General features: G+C 49.5%; 3 protein-coding genes across 3 annotated transcripts; 2 read left to right on the forward strand and 1 right to left on the reverse strand.

Moving 5' to 3' along the window:
* The first annotated feature begins 1,662 nt into the window (after positions 1-1,662).
* EV420DRAFT_1574105 (uncharacterized protein) lies at positions 1,663-3,148 on the forward strand. Its single transcript, XM_060474406.1, has 8 exons — positions 1,663-1,755; positions 1,821-1,862; positions 1,920-2,033; positions 2,083-2,171; positions 2,219-2,347; positions 2,400-2,558; positions 2,610-2,740; positions 2,795-3,148. Exons 4-8 carry the CDS (start codon positions 2,097-2,099, stop codon positions 2,901-2,903), a joined length of 603 nt encoding a protein of 200 aa, XP_060325211.1. The 5' UTR covers positions 1,663-1,755; positions 1,821-1,862; positions 1,920-2,033; positions 2,083-2,096; the 3' UTR covers positions 2,904-3,148.
* Positions 3,149-4,643: 1,495 nt separating this feature from the next.
* On the forward strand, positions 4,644-7,175 carry EV420DRAFT_1631313 (WD40-repeat-containing domain protein; the record flags this gene model as incomplete). The annotated part of the gene is made up of 7 exons (XM_060476143.1): positions 4,644-4,666; positions 4,723-4,826; positions 4,888-5,030; positions 5,089-5,426; positions 5,484-5,640; positions 5,699-5,936; positions 7,161-7,175. The coding sequence occupies exons 1-7, from the start codon at positions 4,660-4,662 to the stop codon at positions 7,173-7,175; spliced, it is 1,002 nt and encodes a 333-aa protein (XP_060325212.1). The 5' UTR covers positions 4,644-4,659.
* A 107-nt stretch (positions 7,176-7,282) lies between these two features.
* EV420DRAFT_1648746 (uncharacterized protein) lies at positions 7,283-8,673 on the reverse strand (the record flags this gene model as incomplete). The annotated part of the gene is made up of 3 exons (XM_060478213.1): positions 7,283-7,735; positions 7,793-8,568; positions 8,637-8,673. 3 exons carry the CDS (start codon positions 8,671-8,673, stop codon positions 7,283-7,285), a joined length of 1,266 nt encoding a protein of 421 aa, XP_060325213.1.
* Between the last annotated feature and the right edge of the window lie 11,813 nt (positions 8,674-20,486).

Consider the following 20,486-nt stretch of genomic DNA (forward strand, 5'->3'; position numbering starts at 1 on the left):
GGTAAACCAGGAGATAGAGAAGTACCTCAAGATGTTTGTCAGTTACCGACAAGACGACTGGAGCGAGTGGTTATCGCTTGCCGCGTTCACTCACAACAACCGAAAACATTCTGCTATGGGTTTCTCCCCGTACAAGGTCGTCTTTGGGCGCGATGGACAGGTTATCAAAACGACCCAGCATCCAGACGCAGTGCCAGCGGCCTCCAAACTCGTTCAGGGAATTCAGGAGGTGCAGGAAAAAGCCCGAGAATCTCTCAAACGGGCTGCCGAGTCGATGAAAAAGGCCTATGATAAACGGAAAGGCGAGTCGATCCCCTATCAGATCGGCGACAAGGTGTGGCTAGACTCTACCAATCTAAGTCTTCCACGCCCAACCAAAAAGCTAGCGGATAGGCGAGTAGGATACTTCACCGTTATTGCAAAGAAAGGGGCCTCCGCATATGAACTCAAACTTCCCGCAAAGTGGCGTATTCACAACCGATTCAACGAGGCACTATTGACCCCATACCATGCTCCTGAATTCCCGAATCAGCCACATCCTGAACGGCCACCCCCAGAACTTATAGATGATGAAGAAGAATACGAGATAGAAGAAATAGTTGGAGAGAGGGATCGTATCGTGGGTCGCGGACGGACCCGCCGCACCATCACCAAGTACTTGGTAAAATGGAAAGGATACCCAGCGGAGGAAAACTCATGGGTCAAACGCTCCGACATGGCTAATGCCGAAGACCTCGTCAATGACTACGAGACACGAATTCAAAAAATCGTGTGGACAGTAAACGACAAAGGAAAGATGATCGGATTTGACGATAAAATACTGCGCAACTTACCAATCCAATACCATGACCCCGACACCCCATGCGTCACCGACATCGAAACGGTATACTCATCTGAGTGTACAAACCCAAAACACTCCGATACCCAACAAGACTCTTATGCCTCATCTGAAGTCATCGATACTATTAACCATGCCGATGACTTTACTGACGAAGAGGAGGAAGTAAACCTACAAAACCTCCAGCGTATACGGGAAAATTGGGACTTCGATAGCGACAATGATGACGACACGGAGGATGATACCTGGTCATTCCATTCAGAATCACGATATTCAACCTCAAGTACCGGGGGCGACACAAGCCACTCATCTCAGATGAGTGTAATCTAAATTCATATATATATCTCCACGGTGTAGAAGGGGATTTCCACCGCTCAATTACGAGCATTGAACCCTTAGGGATCGCGGATCCCGACAGACAGTTGAGGCCTAACCGGCGCAAGGTGGCTTAGGAAGTTTCGGGACCTAAGTCCAGGGGGAGAACGAGTCAGAGGCCGAACACACGAAGTGACTCTTTTACGGTGTAGCGGAGGTCCGTTCGATCCTGTTTTAAAGCAGAAGGGAGACCCTCATACTCGCTCATGCGGAAGGAAGGGGAAACAGAGGTTCAGTGTCTCATCGGGACGAATGAGCCTTAAGGGGGGGGTAATGTTACGGTTATTCTTTTCTTTTTTCCTTTTCATTTTCTTTTCTTTTCTTTTCTTTAGTCAGCCGGATTACGCGGTGCGCGATCACCATGGACTGACTCCCACAGTACTATTTTTAGCGTACTTACATGTATTTAAGTAGAGCCTCAGCTGGTCTGAACCCCAGCTTCGGCTAAGGTTTAATCTACCTAATCCTAAACTCCGTCCTTCGTGACTATCTGTCCCATCGACTTTCATCCCCTTTGGCTTGCTAGAGTGTTGCCTACCGAAGTGCGAGTAGCAATCCTAGCACGATCTAAGTCGATAGAGTTAGTGGCTAACAACGCACTCTGCAGCTCAAACCGGTGGATTGCGAGTTACTGAGCGCATTTGCAAAGGTACTTGGTCTCAAATACACCCTAGAGATACTCTCACTGATCTCTTGTTGTCTAAAGTTGCCGGGTGTTGAGCTGAAAGATATATGGACCGCTGCCTACCTTATCTCCATCAAGGATCGACTGAACGTTCTCCAGCCATCAGGAGTCTATGAGATTCCTTCTACACTTAGCGTGCGTGTTTTTTTCGCCAGAGTTTTGCCATCTCATAATGGGATTTCAGAGTAAGATAGACGAATGGTCCATTCGGTACTTTCTGGACCCTACGATTTCTGCATACAAGTCCGAGGAGTGGCCAAAAAGAAACTATTGGTATGTTTACTGGTGCTGACTGAAGGAATTTAGCTGAAGTCTTGTAGCGCAAGCTCAAAGCTCGACCAGACTGGGGTTTAACGGAGGCAGTCGCCAACCACAAGCCTGCCATGCGTGTTATCACACAAGAAATCGGATCACGCTTTATCCATCACCGCAACGTGACCAAAGAAGAGGTGTGTTATACACAAGCTCACTCTCCATTGCCGTCTGATGCGTGTTAAATAGATTGGACGATCTTTCGGAACCTTTGACAAGACCCTCCAGGCATTCACGGGTGAGTCGGTTGGTATTGCCGAGTTGTGTGAGAGGATCATCACTGCTGTTGGTGGCAAGTCCTGTGATACTGTGGTCTCAATTCCTCTGATGGCCCGTGTCGCTTTCCTGGTATGCTTCTCATTGCTTTGAATGTCTCCTCAGTCCTGACCAACAGACTAGCGCAATAGCTTTGCACTTCGTGCTGGATGCTCCACAGATGGCAAGGCTAGTGCTGGCTGGTGGGATGAGGTCGATGCTGATCTGAAAGAACTGCGAGAGAAGAAAGACAATAATCAAATGCGCATTACGGTGTAAGTCCAGTTTCATTGAGTGTCGGACTATTCTGATAGCATTTCCCTTAATAGAGTCCTCCGCAAGATGCTCGACGATGATCGTGCTAACTATGGCAATACCGCTTCTGTGGGTGATCTGAGCAGCTATCCTGCAGAGGCCCAAGTTGTCGCTGATGATTGATCTGAGTACGGGAGTTCATGATCACTACATTCCTTGACTTCACCGTCATTCTTTTCACTTTAAAGTTTTAAGATACCGTCCACTGTTTTAATTCTTGATTAATGCTATACAATCTGCGTTGACATTTACATGAGCAATTAGCGCAGTATCTCCAATGAACAAAATACGCCGGTCTAAGGGAAGCTCAGCAGAATAGAGAGAAATAAGATGGATTATGGACATGACATCAAATGTAAGATAATACAAGCCATGATATCCATCTGCGACATCCCTATTAAACATCTCGGACAGATCAGCTCGGATATGTCGCCAGATATGCCCCTTATGAAGGCTCCTGCAATTGAGGATCTGATATGCCACGGTACATCGGTCAGGTGTCACCAAATATCAGGGGGATTACACAGCCATATGATTCTTCCGACATTGTTGAAATATCTTTTCGGTGGGCGGTGTAGAGAACAGTGAAGAGTTACGCGAGGCAGTCCGGGTAACATTGCCCGTTATACGATTAAGCTCGTGGAATGGATGCACCGGCTATCTTTTAATGTCGCTGAGCAGTTAGTGAAATGATGAGAAGAAAGGGATTGTTCCCGTGTTGGGTTTCACATTAGGGACGAACGTCATAGAAAACAACCGGGGGGGGGGGGGGGGGGGTTCAGAGCCGGTTCTCGCAGAATTGACGTACAGTTAATCTTTTGGCCAAGGAAGGAAGGAAGGAGGGGATATGTGGGTATCTTTTGGAAAGAATAAGAAGGGAGGACAGCATCCGGGAAAACACGAGGAATAAGGTTGGTATGGTACCGATCCGACTGCAGGCTCTGTCGTTGTGGTAAAGCCACGTCATGAGTACGGTTTCGGTAATAGGCTGGTGTATCTTGTCAAAAACATTCTAGGACGCCGTTGTGTAGAATCGCCCTAGTCATAGATGGTTGTGGCCAATAAATAAATCGGGGGGAGTTTGGCAGTTTTTGGAGTCCCCCTCCTCATCATCGTAGCGCATAGCTTTGCGGCGAGTCAATACCGACTCCATCCTGGTGCCTTTGACTTTATTTTGGTACAGCCATCTGGTCCTTTGGCAAGTAGGACGATTCGAAGATTCCCTAAGCTCAGAGTTCAGAGAGAAAGAGGGCGGTGAGCCCAAGGAGAAGAAGGGAGTGAGTTGGGAGGGTGGAGCGGGTGGGCGGGGACGTCGTACTATCGGTTTTGTGGAACATGGAAGTTGTACATGAAGATTAACATGATACAGGTTATGAACAGAGATATGAAATAGAGGTTCATACTATGGAATTATACCGCTGAAGTCGTAGAACTGATGCGAGAAGGAGTCTTCTGAGTGTTGTCCAGAAGAAATGGTTCTTCGTATTAAAGAGGAGAAAAATAGCAGGATCCCGAGAAGGGCACCGTATTATTCTCTGCAGGGAGGGGAGGACAGTTTTGAGGGCATCAGAGAACGTAGAGAATGGGGACAAGTTGATCATTGATAAGAAAAATGTATGAAGAGGGGAATCATCGAAATGTGGTATGCCATCGAGAAGCAATTAAGAACGTAGGGCAGAGAAAGCTGCAAAGCAAATGTTTAAAGCGAGGCTCGCTTCAATCAGGCAGACGCGCGCAAGTATAAGTACTATCCTGACCACGAGCGTCGAGATAATTGCAAGACGAATACCGGCTCACCGGACCGACATCCGCCCTACCCGCTATTTGCTTTTACACCCCAATTCAAACAAAGCCAAACAACCTCATCTTTTCGACCTCCATGGCAGGTAAAGTAAAAAAACGCGTCTAACCCTCTCACGATAACCACTGACCTACTCCGTAGACCCCACCCAATGGACCCTCCAATCGCCTCCGTTCGATAGTATCTCCCAAGTCCGGTTCTCGCCTACGAACCCCGAGCATTTGCTGGTGTCTTCTTGGGACACGGTACGTACTACGTCGCGTCTGCTCCTACGCGTCGAGGGTGTGACTAATGGTCCGTTGTTAGACGGTGCGATTCTACGATACGGGCGACACAGACAAGCCCAACGAGCAAAAGGCGAAATTCGACCACCGCGCAGCGGTGCTGAGCTGTTGTTGGTCGAATGCTACGAACGCGTATAGCGGGGGGCTGGACTGTACGGTTCGACAGTGCGCTCGCTAGTCACTCCTCGCTGTCATACATGCTAACCCCTTCCCTCCTTGCCAGCCTAGGCCTCGAAACAGAAAAGACGACCCCCCTAGGCGCGCACGACGATTCCATATCCTCCATGGTCTGGTCCACAGACAAGAACGCCCTAATCACAGGGTCCTGGGACCGGACGCTCCGCTTCTGGGATCCCCGTGCGGATACGGCCCAACAATCGAGCGACCTCATGCCGGAGAGGGTGTACCACATCGATATAGTGGGGCATATGCTCGTGTTGGCGATGGCGAGCCGCCTGGTGCGGATATACGATACGCGGAGGATGGAGGCGCCCCTGCAGGAGAGGGAGAGCAGTTTGAAGTACTTGACGAGGTCGTTGGCTTGTATGGCTAATGGGGAAGGTGCGTTTTCGTGGGATATGTGCTACGGGCTGTTACTGACGGTGGTGTGCGGCTTAGGGTACGCGATGGCGTCGACGGAGGGTAGGATCGCGGTGGAGTATTTCGATGCGTCGCCGGAGGTGCAGGCGAACAAGTACGCGTTCAAGTGTCATAGGCAGACGATTGAAGGGGTAGACCACGTCTGGCCTGTGAACGCGCTGGCTTTTCATCCTACGTGCGCTCCCTTCCTCTCCCTCCCCTCCCTTTCACTCTAATCCCCCTTCTCCTGGTAGGTACAACATGTTTGCCTCAGCAGGCTCAGACGGTGTCGTCTCCATCTGGGATCCCAAAGCGAAGAAACGACTGAGACAGCTGAACAAGTTCAATAATCCCGTGTCGAGTGTCGCGTTTAGCTGCGATGGGAGCAAGCTGGCGATTGCGAGTTCGTATACGTGGGACAACGGCGAGGCGGGAGCCAAGACGGCGGAGAGGCCGGCGTTGACGGTGAAGCGGTTAGGGGATGATATCAAGGTGTGTCTGTATGCGCTCTTTTTGCGTGTCGAGTGGCTAATGGTTCGTTTGTGCAGCCTAAGCAGGCATAGTGCTTTGTTGTATGTACGCTCGTGGGATAATTGCGAGCCACTTGTTGTGTTTTTGGAGAACAATGACTGTGAGGTTGTGGGAGGTGACCCTTCCTTTGTTCCGTCTTTGTGTCCTTCCCTTTGTTCTGGGATACTTCAAAAGGCGCTCGGTTTGAAGCAAGGGCAAGTCTTTCTTTCCTTTCTGCCCAGGCGTCAGGTATCCATTATTAGCTCGCTCTGTCTCCTTGCCAGCGCCTGTGTTCCATTCTGTTACCACGCGGTCGAGGCGTGGGGTGGGTATATCAAGACGAAGTCGATGGGCGTCTCTTGGCTGTTCCCTCTCACTCACTCCCCCCGGTCGACGCACTCCAACCGGAATTTCCCCTCTCCTTCATACAAACACGGTACGCAACATTCATTCATTCGTTCGTCCACCTCGGCTCGCATCAACATGTCTTTAGGGCATTAGTGACTCGTGCTCGGGATAACCCACCACCACCCGTCAATGCCAACATTCCATAGCTCGGGGAGTCCCACGAACAGGGTTCCGCGCCACCCTTTTCCGTCAGGACTCGCGTCGTCGGGCTCAATACGAGAGGGACTTTAGACGGCCGTACGCCTCTGTCCTTCAACTTTCCTTTACTGATATTCTGTGTGCCTTATTTTCCCAGGAATCAATCGATAAACAAAGTCTAACACGAGGCTAAAGTCGAGTCATGCCCGACTGTAGCCCCGCCCAGGACTTGTTATTGTTCCTTTCATTTAATGAATTTCAGCTTCCGTTTGAGATTTCCTTTTTGCTCAAGGGCTTCGTCGCCACAACAGTTCATTTCCCATTTTTCTTTTAAAGAAAAAGGACACACGCAACTCGGTGTTGACGTATCTTTGTGTTTGTACCTTCCTTTTTCGGATTTTTGGGGCGCTTTTTGCTTTTTGTTTTTGTTTTCCTCTCAGAGCCGAGTTTTCTCCGTGCGCGATGGGCCTTTTTTCTTTATTGTTCTGTCTTCAATGGGGTGACTTTATTGTCTTTAGGAATAAGTGAGGGTATGAGGGGGAATACGGTAAGTAACGGGTTCGTAAAAAATCAAAATACTGGGTCGTAAAAACGTGTCGAGCAATGATGGTACAACAGAACGTGGAAATCGGGCGGGTTGTACAACGCATCGGGGGAGAGCGTAAGGGGAGGTGAGAAAAAAAAAAGAAAGTAATAAAATAGTCCATACCACAACCTGCAAGGGTAAATGAAGAAAATAAAGTAAAAAAGTGAAGGGGGGAGACGCCCAGCGTATCCCCCTTTCACTGACAAAGCCCGAACCCGTGACCTTCCATAACCACCTCACCCGTACCACCACCGCCTTCGAAATCAAACGCGTACGGATCTAGGTAGTCCTCAACTACACCGTGGAACTTTGGTATACCCAGATCTATTGGCGGGATAGCGTTCATATCAAAGTCGTCTGGGGCGAAACCCCCGGACGAGGACGACGATGTGCTGTCTTGGGACCCCCACCAAGAGGCGTTGTTGAAAAAGTTGAGGGACAAGTCGAATTCGGCTTGTTGTTGTTCTTGGTCGAGGGAGGAGGAGGGGTATGTGGGGAGGGGGAGGTTGGTGGGGGGTGTGAACGGGCCGGAGCGGGGGGATGAGCAGATTGAGGATGGGGGCGAGGTGATCTGCGCGGGTGGGAGAAGCTCCGTTGGGCTGTTCGTGAGTCCTCCTCCACCTTGGGTGTCGTACACGTACTCTGGGGGCTGAACGCAACGTCAGGTTAGACAGGAACTCGGGTTTAGTAATCGGACAAGACTCACCTGGAGAGTTGCTTCGTAACCCATGTTATACGCCGTCGTCGTCGGCTGGAAATCGAACGCGACCTCGGAGCCTCTCCTGCTCGCGCTGATCATAGGCATCAGGGACGGCGATGTCGGGCACGAGGGCGGCGACATGTACACGTTGGGTATCTGGATCGCTTGGTACGGACTAGGCGCAGACGAGGATCGTCCATGCAGCTGTCGCGTCGGGAGCACGAAGGACATGTACTCCGAATCCACGCTCTCCCGCCTCCCCCCACTCCCACTCTTCCTCCCGCCAGCAGAAGCCTTCTTCGTCCGCTGAGGCCGGTAGACGTAGTTGGGGTACATCTGCTCGTGCTCCTTCTTCTTCTCCTTGGCGAGCTGTTCCCAGTACTGCCGCTCCTCCGCGGAGAGACCCTTCCACTGCTGGGAGATCGTCTTGGAGAGGTCTGCCTGGCGCTGTTTCTTCGTTGTTGGGGGGGACCCTTCTTGGCGGTCCTCGCAGCATTTCCGGCGGAAGAGGATGAACGCGTTCTCGGGGCGTTTGATGTAGTCTTCGTCGCCCTTTTTGGGGCGGCGTTCTTTAGGGCTGGGAGAGGTGGTTGTGGCGGGGGAGAGGGTGCGGTAGGAGCTCGGGGGTGTGCTGGTGGCGGCGAGTTCAAAGGGAGAGTTGGAGGGGGAGGAGTAAGGACTGTCGGTGAGGTTGTGGGTTGTAGGGAACGTGAAGGCGCGGGGGGTGGGCGAGATTATGGCGAGGGTTGGTGGCTGGGGGGCGTCCGTCGTCACTTCGAGTGCTAGATCCAATGAGAAGGTCAGTTTTAATTGCTTGCCACTTTCTAACGCGAACTGATACTGCACTTACATCGGGATTGGGCATCGCGTGTGCGAAGAGCGGGCATTATCGATGATGGTGGTGGTGGTGGTAAGGAAGAGAGAGAAGAGAGGGAAATGATAATACCCTATAGGTGTCGCCAGGGAGAGAGAGGGAGGAGGGGAGCAAGTTGCCAAGTTTTTTGTCTCGCGGGGCACAATTGGAAAGACAATTACGAGCCCTCAGTTTTATACTTTCGACCTGTCAGGAAAAACCCCCGCTGAGCCTGGATTTCCCGCGTTTTTCATTGTTCACGCTAAAAACGGAATTTCGTCCTGAAATGGAGGGGTGGCGTTATTGTCTTTTTCTATCGGTTATCTGGCTCCGGGATCCTAGGCGAGTCAGAGGCATGATCGAATAATTTATTGTTTCCGTTATCTTTTTCGATGTCGCTCATTTCATCATTTGACCCACGTAAAGATCATCTCTTCCACCCCCCTCCCCTTGTCGTGGGTATTTTATTTATCCATTCATCTTCATCTTCTCTCCGCCGATAATCTCGTATTTTTCTAGCTTTTCATCCCCCCTACAGATTAATAGCCCACAAATCACACCTCCCCCTTCCTCCTCCTCGGAATTATAACCACACCACCCATCCTCATGTCACGGGGCTCAGAAGACACTCAGATCTCTTTCAAGTTTCCCTTTGCGGCAATCGAGACCCGGCCGTTTGTATTTCGCCCGTTTAGGCCGTGACTCCTGCATCTCGATAACCAGTGGCTGTGCCGATCTATCCATGTGAGACATTGGGCCCTAACCGGCGGCGTGAGTTTCTCAAATCCCGAAACGAGAAAGAAAAGGGTCCAAGCAAGCAAGCAAACTCGTTGCGTATTTCACCGCCACGGCAAATATCAAAGCGCGGGCCCCTCCCTCATAGCATTGTTCGACGATTATGGAAAGTCAGATGGGTGACGTCAGGGATTGGAATCTCAAGATGTTATGATGATGATGTCGCGGTGAACGGTGAGATGTTAGTTTGGTGGCAGAAGGAACAATGCCTATCCATTGTTAAGCGCTAGTAGATCGAACATCCGTACCCGCACCCATCCATCCACTCGAAGGTTATGAGAAGCGGGAAGTTCATCTCATTCATTAAAAAGAAAAAATGTCAGACCAGAATCGAGATGCGAACTGAAAAGCTATCCTAAAAGGGCGGACAATGGGTTAGTGTGTATATTGGGGGTTGCCTCGTGTGGACGGTAAAGGGAAGATGGGCGGGAACAGAAGAAGCCTCAGGGAGAAGAAGAAGCAGAAGGATGTCAAAAGTGCCCGGGTTTTGACGCGTCGGTCCCGCGCGTGCGTGCGCGTCCTAGTCATCGGGCTTTAAAAGGCATGGCGCGAACACGTCGCGCGGGTTGTCATTAGTCTCGCGTCTGTGTTATGGGACGCGAGTTTCCGCTCCGGGAGGACAATGAGCTGTTGCAATCAAGGGTTTGGATTATTGCATTCCTTAGGTACAATGTTTGTGTGCATATGCACGAATGATATGAAGATGGGGGAAACTTTATATTATAGTATACATTGTGCCCGACGCAGAATCCCGCGGGTAGGTAATATCACCCGGAGAGGAATCTTGACTCGGTCGGGACGTGAGAAAACGCGTGCGGACCCGCTACGTCACGGAGGCAATTCGATTCCCTCTTGGTCTACTTTTTCTCTGAGCCTCAATCAACACATTCTAGATCAGCTAATAATTTATGAGAACGGATCCTCGCAAAACGGCGGATGCCCGCTGCTGCTCTCTTGTTTCGTGTCTAAAAGAAGCAACTTGACTCGGTCGGTGCGTGAGAGCGCGTCAAGAAATTTTCCTGACGTGATACCCGCACTCACTTACACGCGCACGCTCATTTGATTAAGAAACGTCGGTCAGGCGTCGGGCATGAATATGCTGCTTGATCGTGCTTAGCCCCGCCGTTCATCACCACTCAAGCTTCACCGCCAAAATAGTTCGCCCGACGTCGCGTCAAAACCGCCCTGTCAGTGTTTGGGCGGACCAGAACAGTCTACTTTTTCTTTTTCTCAGCGGGCTTGTTCATTTCACGTTGAAAATCAAATACTTACGGGACTCGAGGGAGGGTACAGTTGTGGCGGCCCACTGGAAGATGGGTTGCTTCTGACATTCCATATTGGGATCATGATCGGCAGCTGGCGCTCAGGGTCGTCACCCACTTGTTACCATTTGACAACCTACTGAAACCTCGCTGCTGCTGCTGTCGAGTTTTTCTCCTCCCCCCCTCCTCCCTTTCGCTCTTTCCCACATGTGCATGATGGAAGAGTTCTTCCTCGGAGGACGATAGTGCACAATCTGATGGATATTGATACGGGTAGTAACCACCGTAGATCCTCATACCCTCTGGCTAGATTTCTGAATCCGAGGTGCACCCACAGATCATAATTTCTGTAAAGGCGGTTCCCGGTGATCGCACTGATCCTAAGCGGTGACTCTGCGCTGCTCGATACACGTGTGTGTGTCGTCGTTCGGGGGCTTCGACAGCAGCTCGATAATTAACTGACTTCTTATCTCTGCACCGCCATCTCCTTCTGGGAGAAACACGCCATGCCTATTCTCTATCACCTCTTCTTCCTGTATGTACACCCATACACTGAGTTTATGACTCGTGTACGCCAATTCTTTCTTGGCTTCATGGCTCCCATTGTTCCCCTCCCCCAGCAGGAGATAAGCCGCACTAGCCTGACTTACTTCACCCTCTCCCTTTCAACATGCTAAATCCAGTAAGTTGTTTATGATTCGCCCCTATTGCCCCGCCCGCAAGGCGGATATGTCCGCTCAACGTTGCACACCTGCCGGCATTACGTCGGTTGTGGTGGTGGTGGCGGCGAAACTATCCTGTACGGCACCCTCACATGACTGGACGCGTTGAATCTTGGGAGCGTGGGTGACTTTTCTCCCGACGCCTCTGTGTCGCTCGACCCTTGCAATGAGGTTGATCGAGAGGGAGTATGATCATGCATCGTGCCCGACTCCCAAATCATACGACGAAGGGAATTTGGGGGGCTTTTTCTTAAGTCGATTTGGGGATATTCCAGATAATGAGGCGGATCAGTTAGATGACACGGTCGTTCGAATCTCATGTCCGCGGCGGCACTTGACAACGGCTGGCATGACGAAATGCTAATGTTGACGTCATCCCTTCGTGCCCGGCCTATAATCTTATCATCTTCCTGCCATCCCCGAGAGAGCTTTTACCCCGCATTGCATCATTGTTCGCCATAGGGTCAACTCGTATTTTGCCTGCAGCTGGCGATTATTGAATTCGTACTCGGATCTTCTTGCGGGTCAGCTCTAGACGGGGATGAGATGATATCGTACCTCAGTCCCTATTGAACGACATTGTATGTACATTTCTACCTTCCCCAAGATTAATTCCGTAACAGTCTTATCCAAAATTCAGTCGTATCACATACTCCCCGTACAGCCCGGTCTTCGTCCATATGACAAGTCCTTCATCTTTTGCCACCTCGTACGCGCCATACGATGACATTTGACACTAACCTCTGAACGTGTAGATCCTACGGCTAATCCTCTGCATAAGCTCCGTGCACCGCACACCTCGAGGACGATGCTGTGCCTCCTTCCCTGACAACTCCACGAGTAATCATCAAACATGCGTCACTGTTTCGCAATCACGTGTGAATGATTTTCCTTCCCCCTCGTCTGATTAGTATTCCCCTCCATGTTCTCGAGTATCACCCTGGAAATGAAAGCGGAATCATTAATGCTACTTAACTCTTGTGATAGTTTCCTGGTTGTATTCGCTATACAATCCTCTCTCTTCCATTCTCCGGTGCAGGAAAGTCTCCTTTCAATACGAGTTCGTAGATTCGTATTGCGAAGTTTTGCCGCCGCCAACTTTACGACCCTCCATTTTTGTGGACCTGCCATCCCTGGCGCGGAGTGTATACCACGGATCTTGAGTCATACTCCGCTTGTTATTCCTCTTCTCTGTCTGAAAAAGCATTGCCTAGATTGCCTAGCGCGCCTCAGGATCACTACGTCGGACCTTGCACAAGAAGGACTCATCAGCCATATCCTTCTGATAAGGGCAGGACTGACCCAGGTATCTGTCTCATGTCGTGCCGAATCAAACCTAATCACCACATCCCAGACCAAAGAGGAAGGTTCAACACGATAACGCGGAGACTTTTTTCCTTCCGATCTTGACACGAGTTAAAGACAAATCCTCATAACGCCTAACTAGTAACGGTTACTCTATTCTCGACTCACTCATCGCCGCCGTGTGTGCTTTCTGCCAAGTCAGGGAGATTCTTCAGCTGTCCTTGTATCTCCGGGTTCTTTGTCCCTCGAGGCTTAGGCTGGCGTTCCGAATTCCATATCAAGAATTCCTTTCACAGGTCCCGTGACAAGAGCTGACATTGCGACGGTGGCGCTGACGTTGCTGTGTTTCTATGATACACGCGTCCTTTCATATGAACAGTGTGCGCTGAGAGCGCCTGCTTCTACGTGAGTCGTTCCTCCCCCTCTGCAGCGTAGTATTCCCACTGACATCCGTCTAGAACGAGCCAAAGGACAAGGACTCGATGTTGGCAAATTTTCAGCCATGATTCTTACTGCGGATTGCAGGTTCTCTATCGCGCGAGTCGGTGATAGAATTATGGGGTGTCGTCTCTTCACTACGTAGCAGAAGATACTTCGTTCCACGTCAAGTTGCAAGGCGTCGACAGCTTAGGATCCCAGTCTTCACGTCTGACCTCGTACGTGTTTTGCATCTCAGGCCGTCTCGCTGTAGTTACGATCTGCAGGTTGAGACGATGACTGCTGCTCCCAACTAGACATTAGGTCGCAAACCCTTTGAAATCGCAAACCCTGCATCAACAAACCCTCGTTTCCCAGCTAATCTTGCGCGTCTTCGAGCCAATCATCTGTTGTGAGTCGTATGTTCGCCGGCTTCGTCTCTTCCGCCACTAAATTGTTTACACTATTAGCTGTATGGAAGGACGGACGACCACTCTTGATCAATATCTCTTCTACATGACTCGTGGTGCGCAGGGAACAATGGGTTTAAATTTTTCCCATATTCGTTATCGAGTGCGGGAAAAGACTAGGCACGACGCGAAATACTCGAAGACGAAGCCAAGGTGTCTCAACGGTGGACTAGGACCCTAAACCTCATCCGGACTCGAATTCCCTTGTTAAATGAACAGAATTTGTGTTCTGATTGCCTCGAGTCTCCCGCGCGCTTTCTCATGCTATCGGTTTCTTCTAGCTCACTGATAAACCATCGACTCCGATGCTCGGTTCCCATATCAGATGACTGAGGGGCAGAGATCGCGAGTGGCTATTTTTGCACGAATGTAGGCGTCAGGGCGGGAGGGGCTTCAATGGAATATCGACGACGAGGTGAGGGAACCATGTCTTCTGTGCGTAGTTATCTGACTGGAGTGTGCAAAGACAGAAACGAAGTCTTGAATGGAAGAAAGGTTGATGTCATCTCCCGAACGGGTTAGACGTTGGAACCATCGATTAATGCCGTTTATTGAATTTTGTTCGTTTGTTCGTTGACTCGACTTTGTTTTGTTGTATGCTGATTTTGGCTTGCTCTGTCAGTGTTACCCAATCTCTCGTGTTCGGGCTGCATATTTCGTCTAAATAAATTATCATCGTGCCCCCATAACTAAGCAACACCTTCATCAGACTTCTTTCGAATTGGTACATCAGACGTGCGCCTTCCGTAACACGTGTATCTTGTTCTGAACAAGCTATATGAAAGCTGCATAAGGTTCTGATTACTAACAGGTAAGATCCAGAGGCCATATGATTACAAGTTCCTTTCTTCAGCTCCGCGACCAGGCGTTCAAAAATACTCCTTTAGCCATTCAATTCTAGGGTACCCATTAATTTCACGGTGTTGCTTCTAGCCGGGTCCAAACCTCCTTTGATTTCTCATTTTAACTATTTTGTCTCACCTGGAACTATGTGGGTTCAGGGCTGGGAATGCGGAACCCGACTAGAAACACGCTCTCGGGCACGACGTCCCCGACTTGTCCTCCCCTCTGACCGGCGGTATCACGTATTGGAAATCGGAAAACTGCGGTAGGGGGATTTGACAGGCGCATTTCACATTCACCTTGTATGCAAAGGGTCTTCGAACGAATCCATCGCTAGTTCGAGTCCCCCTCTGATCATCGCTGATGTTGATTAAACGGTTTGCATGCCTGAGAACTGATTATTCCCGTCCTCACCGCGCATTAGGTATATAATACAACGAGGGAGCGGAGATCAGATGGTGCAGGGCCAACATCGTGTGAACGCTATCCTTCGAGGCTCGATGAAATATCAAAGCCGCCGGTCCCTTCTTTCTTCACACCATCACCGGAACTAAATCAGTGTACGCGGAGGAAGCCGGAGGGGAAATATATTTTCTGCTTTGAACTATTCAAGCGTTGCTTTGTTGGATAACCAGCTGCTGGCGAATCAAATCGCCAAGGTTTGGGAAAATATATCAATTTCAGCGAATAATGCATTAATCAAAGCCGGAAACGTATGAATGTCTCACTTCAATACTATCTTTCTCCGCCGGCGGCCTCGCTCTCTCCAAATACTTGAATGTTGCCTCAGGAAGGAGCTTGAAATTTGCATCGCCCTCTTTCTTTCCGTTCCTCCTTCTGGCAAAGAAACATCCATCTGAAATCCAGAAAGAAGGTTTTCTGAGCTTTAAGTCGATAGTAATGACGACATTGCATTTTTCTTTCTGCGATATCATCCGCGGTGTTAGATATCATGTTCCCATCAAAGTATGATGACAGTTCATTATATCGATGGCCCTCCGGTATACGGTAGACCCTCACTTGCGTTGGATCTATCAGAACATTCCAAGAGCCGAGTAACTGCTTCTCGGCTTCAAGTAGCACCCCACTCCTGCTAGGAGGTGCTTATCCGACAAAGGTACTTTCCCCACATGGACGTGAGAGCCTCGTGCTATGGCATCTCGTGTCCATCAACTTCGTAGAACAAAGGAAAGCCGACAGGCTGTCATTTCTGGCTTCTACTCTCAGGACTGTCAAAGCTTTTCTCTTTTCTTTTGGGGGACAATTTAAGATGTTCGGCACTTTTGATCGATGTTGCAGGAACGTCAGGAATATTTCGAAAGTGGTTCAGTAACTAACTCTCTCCAAGGCACAAATAATAATTGGAATATATTCTGCAGTTTCTGTCACGAGTGTCGTAAGTTACTGCCAGATGTCGAATAGGTGATAGCTACTGGGGTCTGCTAAAGACGTAGGATAATCGCGCAAAGGGGAATTCTAGGTTCCGCTGCAAATACGGACAAGCACTTACAGGCACTCGATCCCAAGGGACATGAAAAGGCCCACGGTCAAGAACGGCTCAGTGCAGCTGTGATGAATGTGCCATCGGCCAGCCTCAGACCTTTTTGATTTTAGTAGACGCTCGAGCGCCATAGGAGATCGTCGCAAAGACCAGGGTTGGAAGCTTAGAAAGGCTTTAAGGGTCAATTAAGGTCAGTTAAAAAAATGTGTCGAAAAGACGGATACGGCTATGTTCAAATGGTACATTCAATCCTTAATTGTTTGCAGAAATAATAGCCAACTTGCAGATTATTCCCACTGCCTAGAACCAAAGGATATAAGCGAGAGAGGCTTGTAACACCGTAAAAAATGCTTACTATTATTATCTGGGTTCATTATCACGGCGACGTAATCGTCTTGTGGGTACTAGTAGCTTGTAGACCACAATATTATAGTACGCTTTCACGTAGGGGCAGCTCGAGGTTTTCATCAAATCTATTTTATCGAGAATAGAGGAGAGCACGCTAAGATGGAGATATCATATAAAAAACAGCCTGTACCTGGAGATTTCGCATCCATGCATGCAGTTCCAAAACATTTGCGTTAATCTTCAACAAGGGTGTCGGTACACATGTCCATGATGAAACGGCAGAAATACCACGTTCGCAGGAGCTGATCACACTGTATAACCCGAAAGAATGGAATCGATAACGGCGTGAGGATCACTACGATCGGCGCCTTACTACTTGTACGCGCCCTGGGTACCTAGCATGATACTAGAGTAATGATCCCGATAATAGTCATGAGTTCCAATTTCGCAGAGCAACTCTAGGGGGGACTTAGTCGCCCGTTCACAGGACGATCGTCAGAAGAGGATGAATACATGGAGCCCGTTCTAAAGGGTGTTGAAATTTTCGTGAATGACAAAAGAAGTTGGTGGAGAAGTAGAATCTTAGCCGTACAATTCATCAGGACAATAAGTGTGCAAGTTTGTGAAAAAGTAACATAGCTTGTAGCCACAAGGGGTGTTGATCACAATGAAAGATCATCTATCTCAGGAAGTATCTTGAAACGTCAGTCAGTAGCCGCAAGTGGTTGAACAAAACAGCAGTCCACCGGAGCTTACCTGCTGAAACGACGGCCACAAAGTGTTTGCCGGCGGTATGTCAAGCGGACTGCACGCAATTACACACGATCAGCTCCCGCCGGGTCTTGTGTGTGTCTTAAAGACAATAAGTGCATCTCGCGTGCGCCTCTCAAATAGGAGCTACTGTCAGCAAAAAAAGAAGTCGTCGATCGGGTAGAGTAAGCAACGCACCGCATTACCTTTGCCTTGGCAACGAGAATACTAGATGTATACAGCTTTTGTGCCCAGTGGGTCCGCCACGATCTAGATACACCGCAAAGCCGCTAGCGCTAGTTCAATTCTTGTAAAGACTAGCCAAATATACGATACGACACTTCATCTATATGTCCCGAAAACAGCTGCTGCACTACTACGAAGGTGTACCGACCAGTGTTGATACGAGCCGGCGGTGGAAGGAGCAATCGATATCAGCGGGTAATGAGGTTTCTGCTAAGTTATATCGAAAAATTCCTTTCTTTGAAGTCACGGCCCTCCAAGGAGACTCGTATAGCAGAAAATTATTCACATCATATCGCTGAATCTAGTGGTGAAGAAAACGTTACCACACAACCACATATAGTGCACTAATTAAGTGCTGCTCCGGTCCGATGAGCCGAGGTACTTGTCTGTTCCTTTGTAAAGACGTATGGGCGTAATAGTGTCCGGAAAATCGAGAGGGAGTAAATGCACACACAAGTCGGTCTTAGGAAGGATTCGCGCACAAGTTCAGGTACATCACGATCTTCTGAAATACACAAGTGTCAATAACGTGCATCTTGACATGTACCACGCTCACAAGTTGCTACTTCTCATGCACAAGTTAGATCTCTGTCCTCTGATCAACTCAAGTTGCTCCAACTTGAAACTTACCTCTGTCAAGTCATGATTTTGATCATAGTTGACGCAAGATTGATCTGCCGCTGAATTTCATCACAAGTTAGGGTCTGGTCGATCTGGCGCAAGTTTTATCCTCTCGTCGCGATGCAAACAAGTTGAGTATATCCTGTTGCTTTTGAAAAACCCCTTTTCTCATTATTTCATTCAGGGGAATGGGTAAAGGGAGCCTGTTTTGGAACTTTCCCTTTCTTGCTGCCTTCCTCCCTGATATCATCTTCTTTGTGTCTCTATGATGTTCAAGATACCCATGGAGCATAGGAGCAGGATCCAGCCAACACAGAAGTCAATCGTGACAACAACATTGATATGGCAAGGGAGTTGATGGGAGACTTTGATTTTGAAAGAGAGATCTGAATCAGGGAATAGAGGTCTACTGTGAGGTGGTATCTATTCTTACAGCCATCCTGGTATCATAAAATGATTTTTTAAATCACTTAGGCTCCGAATGATTTAGACTGGCTCGAAATATGCAATGATAAACCTGTTTTTAAGTTATATCTTGTATGGATAATGTAAGTCTGTATGCTTTGAGAAGGCTCTAAGCCGGGATGCTTATATCTAAAAGGATACATGGAATGTCATTTATAAATACCTGTATTCATCCTTCTTCGAGCCGTTGAGGTGTTTGGTGGACGCTGAAGTGAACGTGACTACGAGTGATCTGCCGGATGTTGCCGATTTGCCGAGAATATGGTATACCCCACATAGCCAAGAATTAGCACCCCTCCAACCTGTGCGATATCGGCCATCCCTTGGCTTACTTATGCGCACTGCACACAGCTGTTTTTACTTGTATGATGGCCTAAATTATTCACCTGCACTTGTGCTACTTCCAAGGATCATGACTTGTGCATGCGTTCATTCCCCTGTTATGGATTATTCTTTTCTTTTTCCTTTTCTTTTCTTTTCTTTTCCTTTCCTTACTCAGCCGGATTACGCGCAGGCGATCATCACGGACTGACTCCCACAGTACTATTTTTAGCATACCAACGTGTATTTAAGTAGAGCCTCAGCTGGTCTGAACCCCAGCTTCGGCTAAGGTTTATTCTACCTAACTTCGAACTCCGTTCTTCGCGACTATCTGTCCCATCGACTTTCATCGCCTTTGGCCTGTTAGAGCATCGTCTACCGAAGTGCGAGTAGCGATCCTAACACGATCTAAGTCGATAGAGTTAGTGGCTAACATTTAGCCGAAGCTCGCTCCACGTTGCTCAGCGTTACGCTGCCCAACATACCATTCATTATCCTTCTCTTCATCGTAGCGGACTGCACGCTACGCTTCTTGATTCACGATCCCCTCGGGTTGGTTATAGTAACCATCCTTCGAGTCTTCCTCATCTGCATATACATCCCATCCCCATTATTCGCAGGACTAGTCCTGCTATTCTGGGTCGGATTTTTACGCCATTTCTAAAGACACGCAACCCTTCGTTCTCGCCCTCCAGCTCGCCTCCATATTGACAATCTTGTTGTTGATATTGACGAGCACCTCCGAGAGTTGTGAGATCCAGCTGATGAACGGCTCCAACTATGAGACCGACCTCAGCCTGATCATTGCAATTCTCATCATTCTCACCATACTCGCTGTTTACCAGCTTGCATGGTCAATCGTTGACTTATGCCGAGGATAGATCCGATCATGAATGCCCTGGTCCGACAACATTCTCGCCATCTTTGCGACTTTCATACTCTTTTTCTGCTCCATTATTTTGTACCAACTATGCCACTGTTCCCAACAGAGGCGAGTCCGCGCACAGCTTCCGTTCCACTACGTCCCCAGCACTCCGGCGTATCCTCCGCCGGTAATTCACATTCCCACGGCATCCCAACAGACGATAGGAGATGTCGAGTCCAACGCCTCTGGGGAACCTGGAGGATCCCTCTACACATCGTCGCGACCCAGCTCGCGATACTCAGAGTCGAGCACCGACTCCTACAGAAGCGCTTCCAGCGCAGCAGTCGACTCAGTCGACATCACCGATACCCGGGGGGTACTCCTCGACCGAGGAGACTCGCCCTTACCAGGTCTCTTCGACCAGTCTCCAGTCCAAGACGAGTCTGGCGCCGACAGAGGCAGAGGACAAGACACCAGGTCTCTGGTCGAGGGCGAAGAAAGCCCTGACACCGAGTTCGAAGGGGACGAGCTCACCGAGTGGGAAAGAACCCGGCTCGACGACCTCCTCGATGACCTCTACCCGAATACGGAGGAGGATGCAACCTATACCGGAGACAACTACAGTGGCCGGTCAGGGACTCGGTGGACAGACGCCGTCTGGAAAGGAGAAAGTAGAAGGTACAGGGTCGCCCAGGAGGACGACTATGACAGCGATTCCGGAGAGCTTGGCCTCGGAGCCTCCGCGGCTACCACCCGTACAACTGAGCCACAGCCTGTTTCAGGGTCCTGGCTGACCGATCGGGGAGAGCCCGTTGGCTGGCACCCCAGTACCAGCTGGGTCTATGCAGACAGGAGGGAAGAGGCTGTTGTGGCCGGAATCACGACCAGAAGAGAGCCCGACCAGGTCCCTGAAAGG

Source organism: Desarmillaria tabescens (genome assembly GCF_030435595.1).
Source record: "Desarmillaria tabescens strain CCBAS 213 chromosome Unknown EV420scaffold_53, whole genome shotgun sequence".
Lineage (NCBI taxonomy): Eukaryota > Fungi > Basidiomycota > Agaricomycetes > Agaricales > Physalacriaceae > Desarmillaria > Desarmillaria tabescens.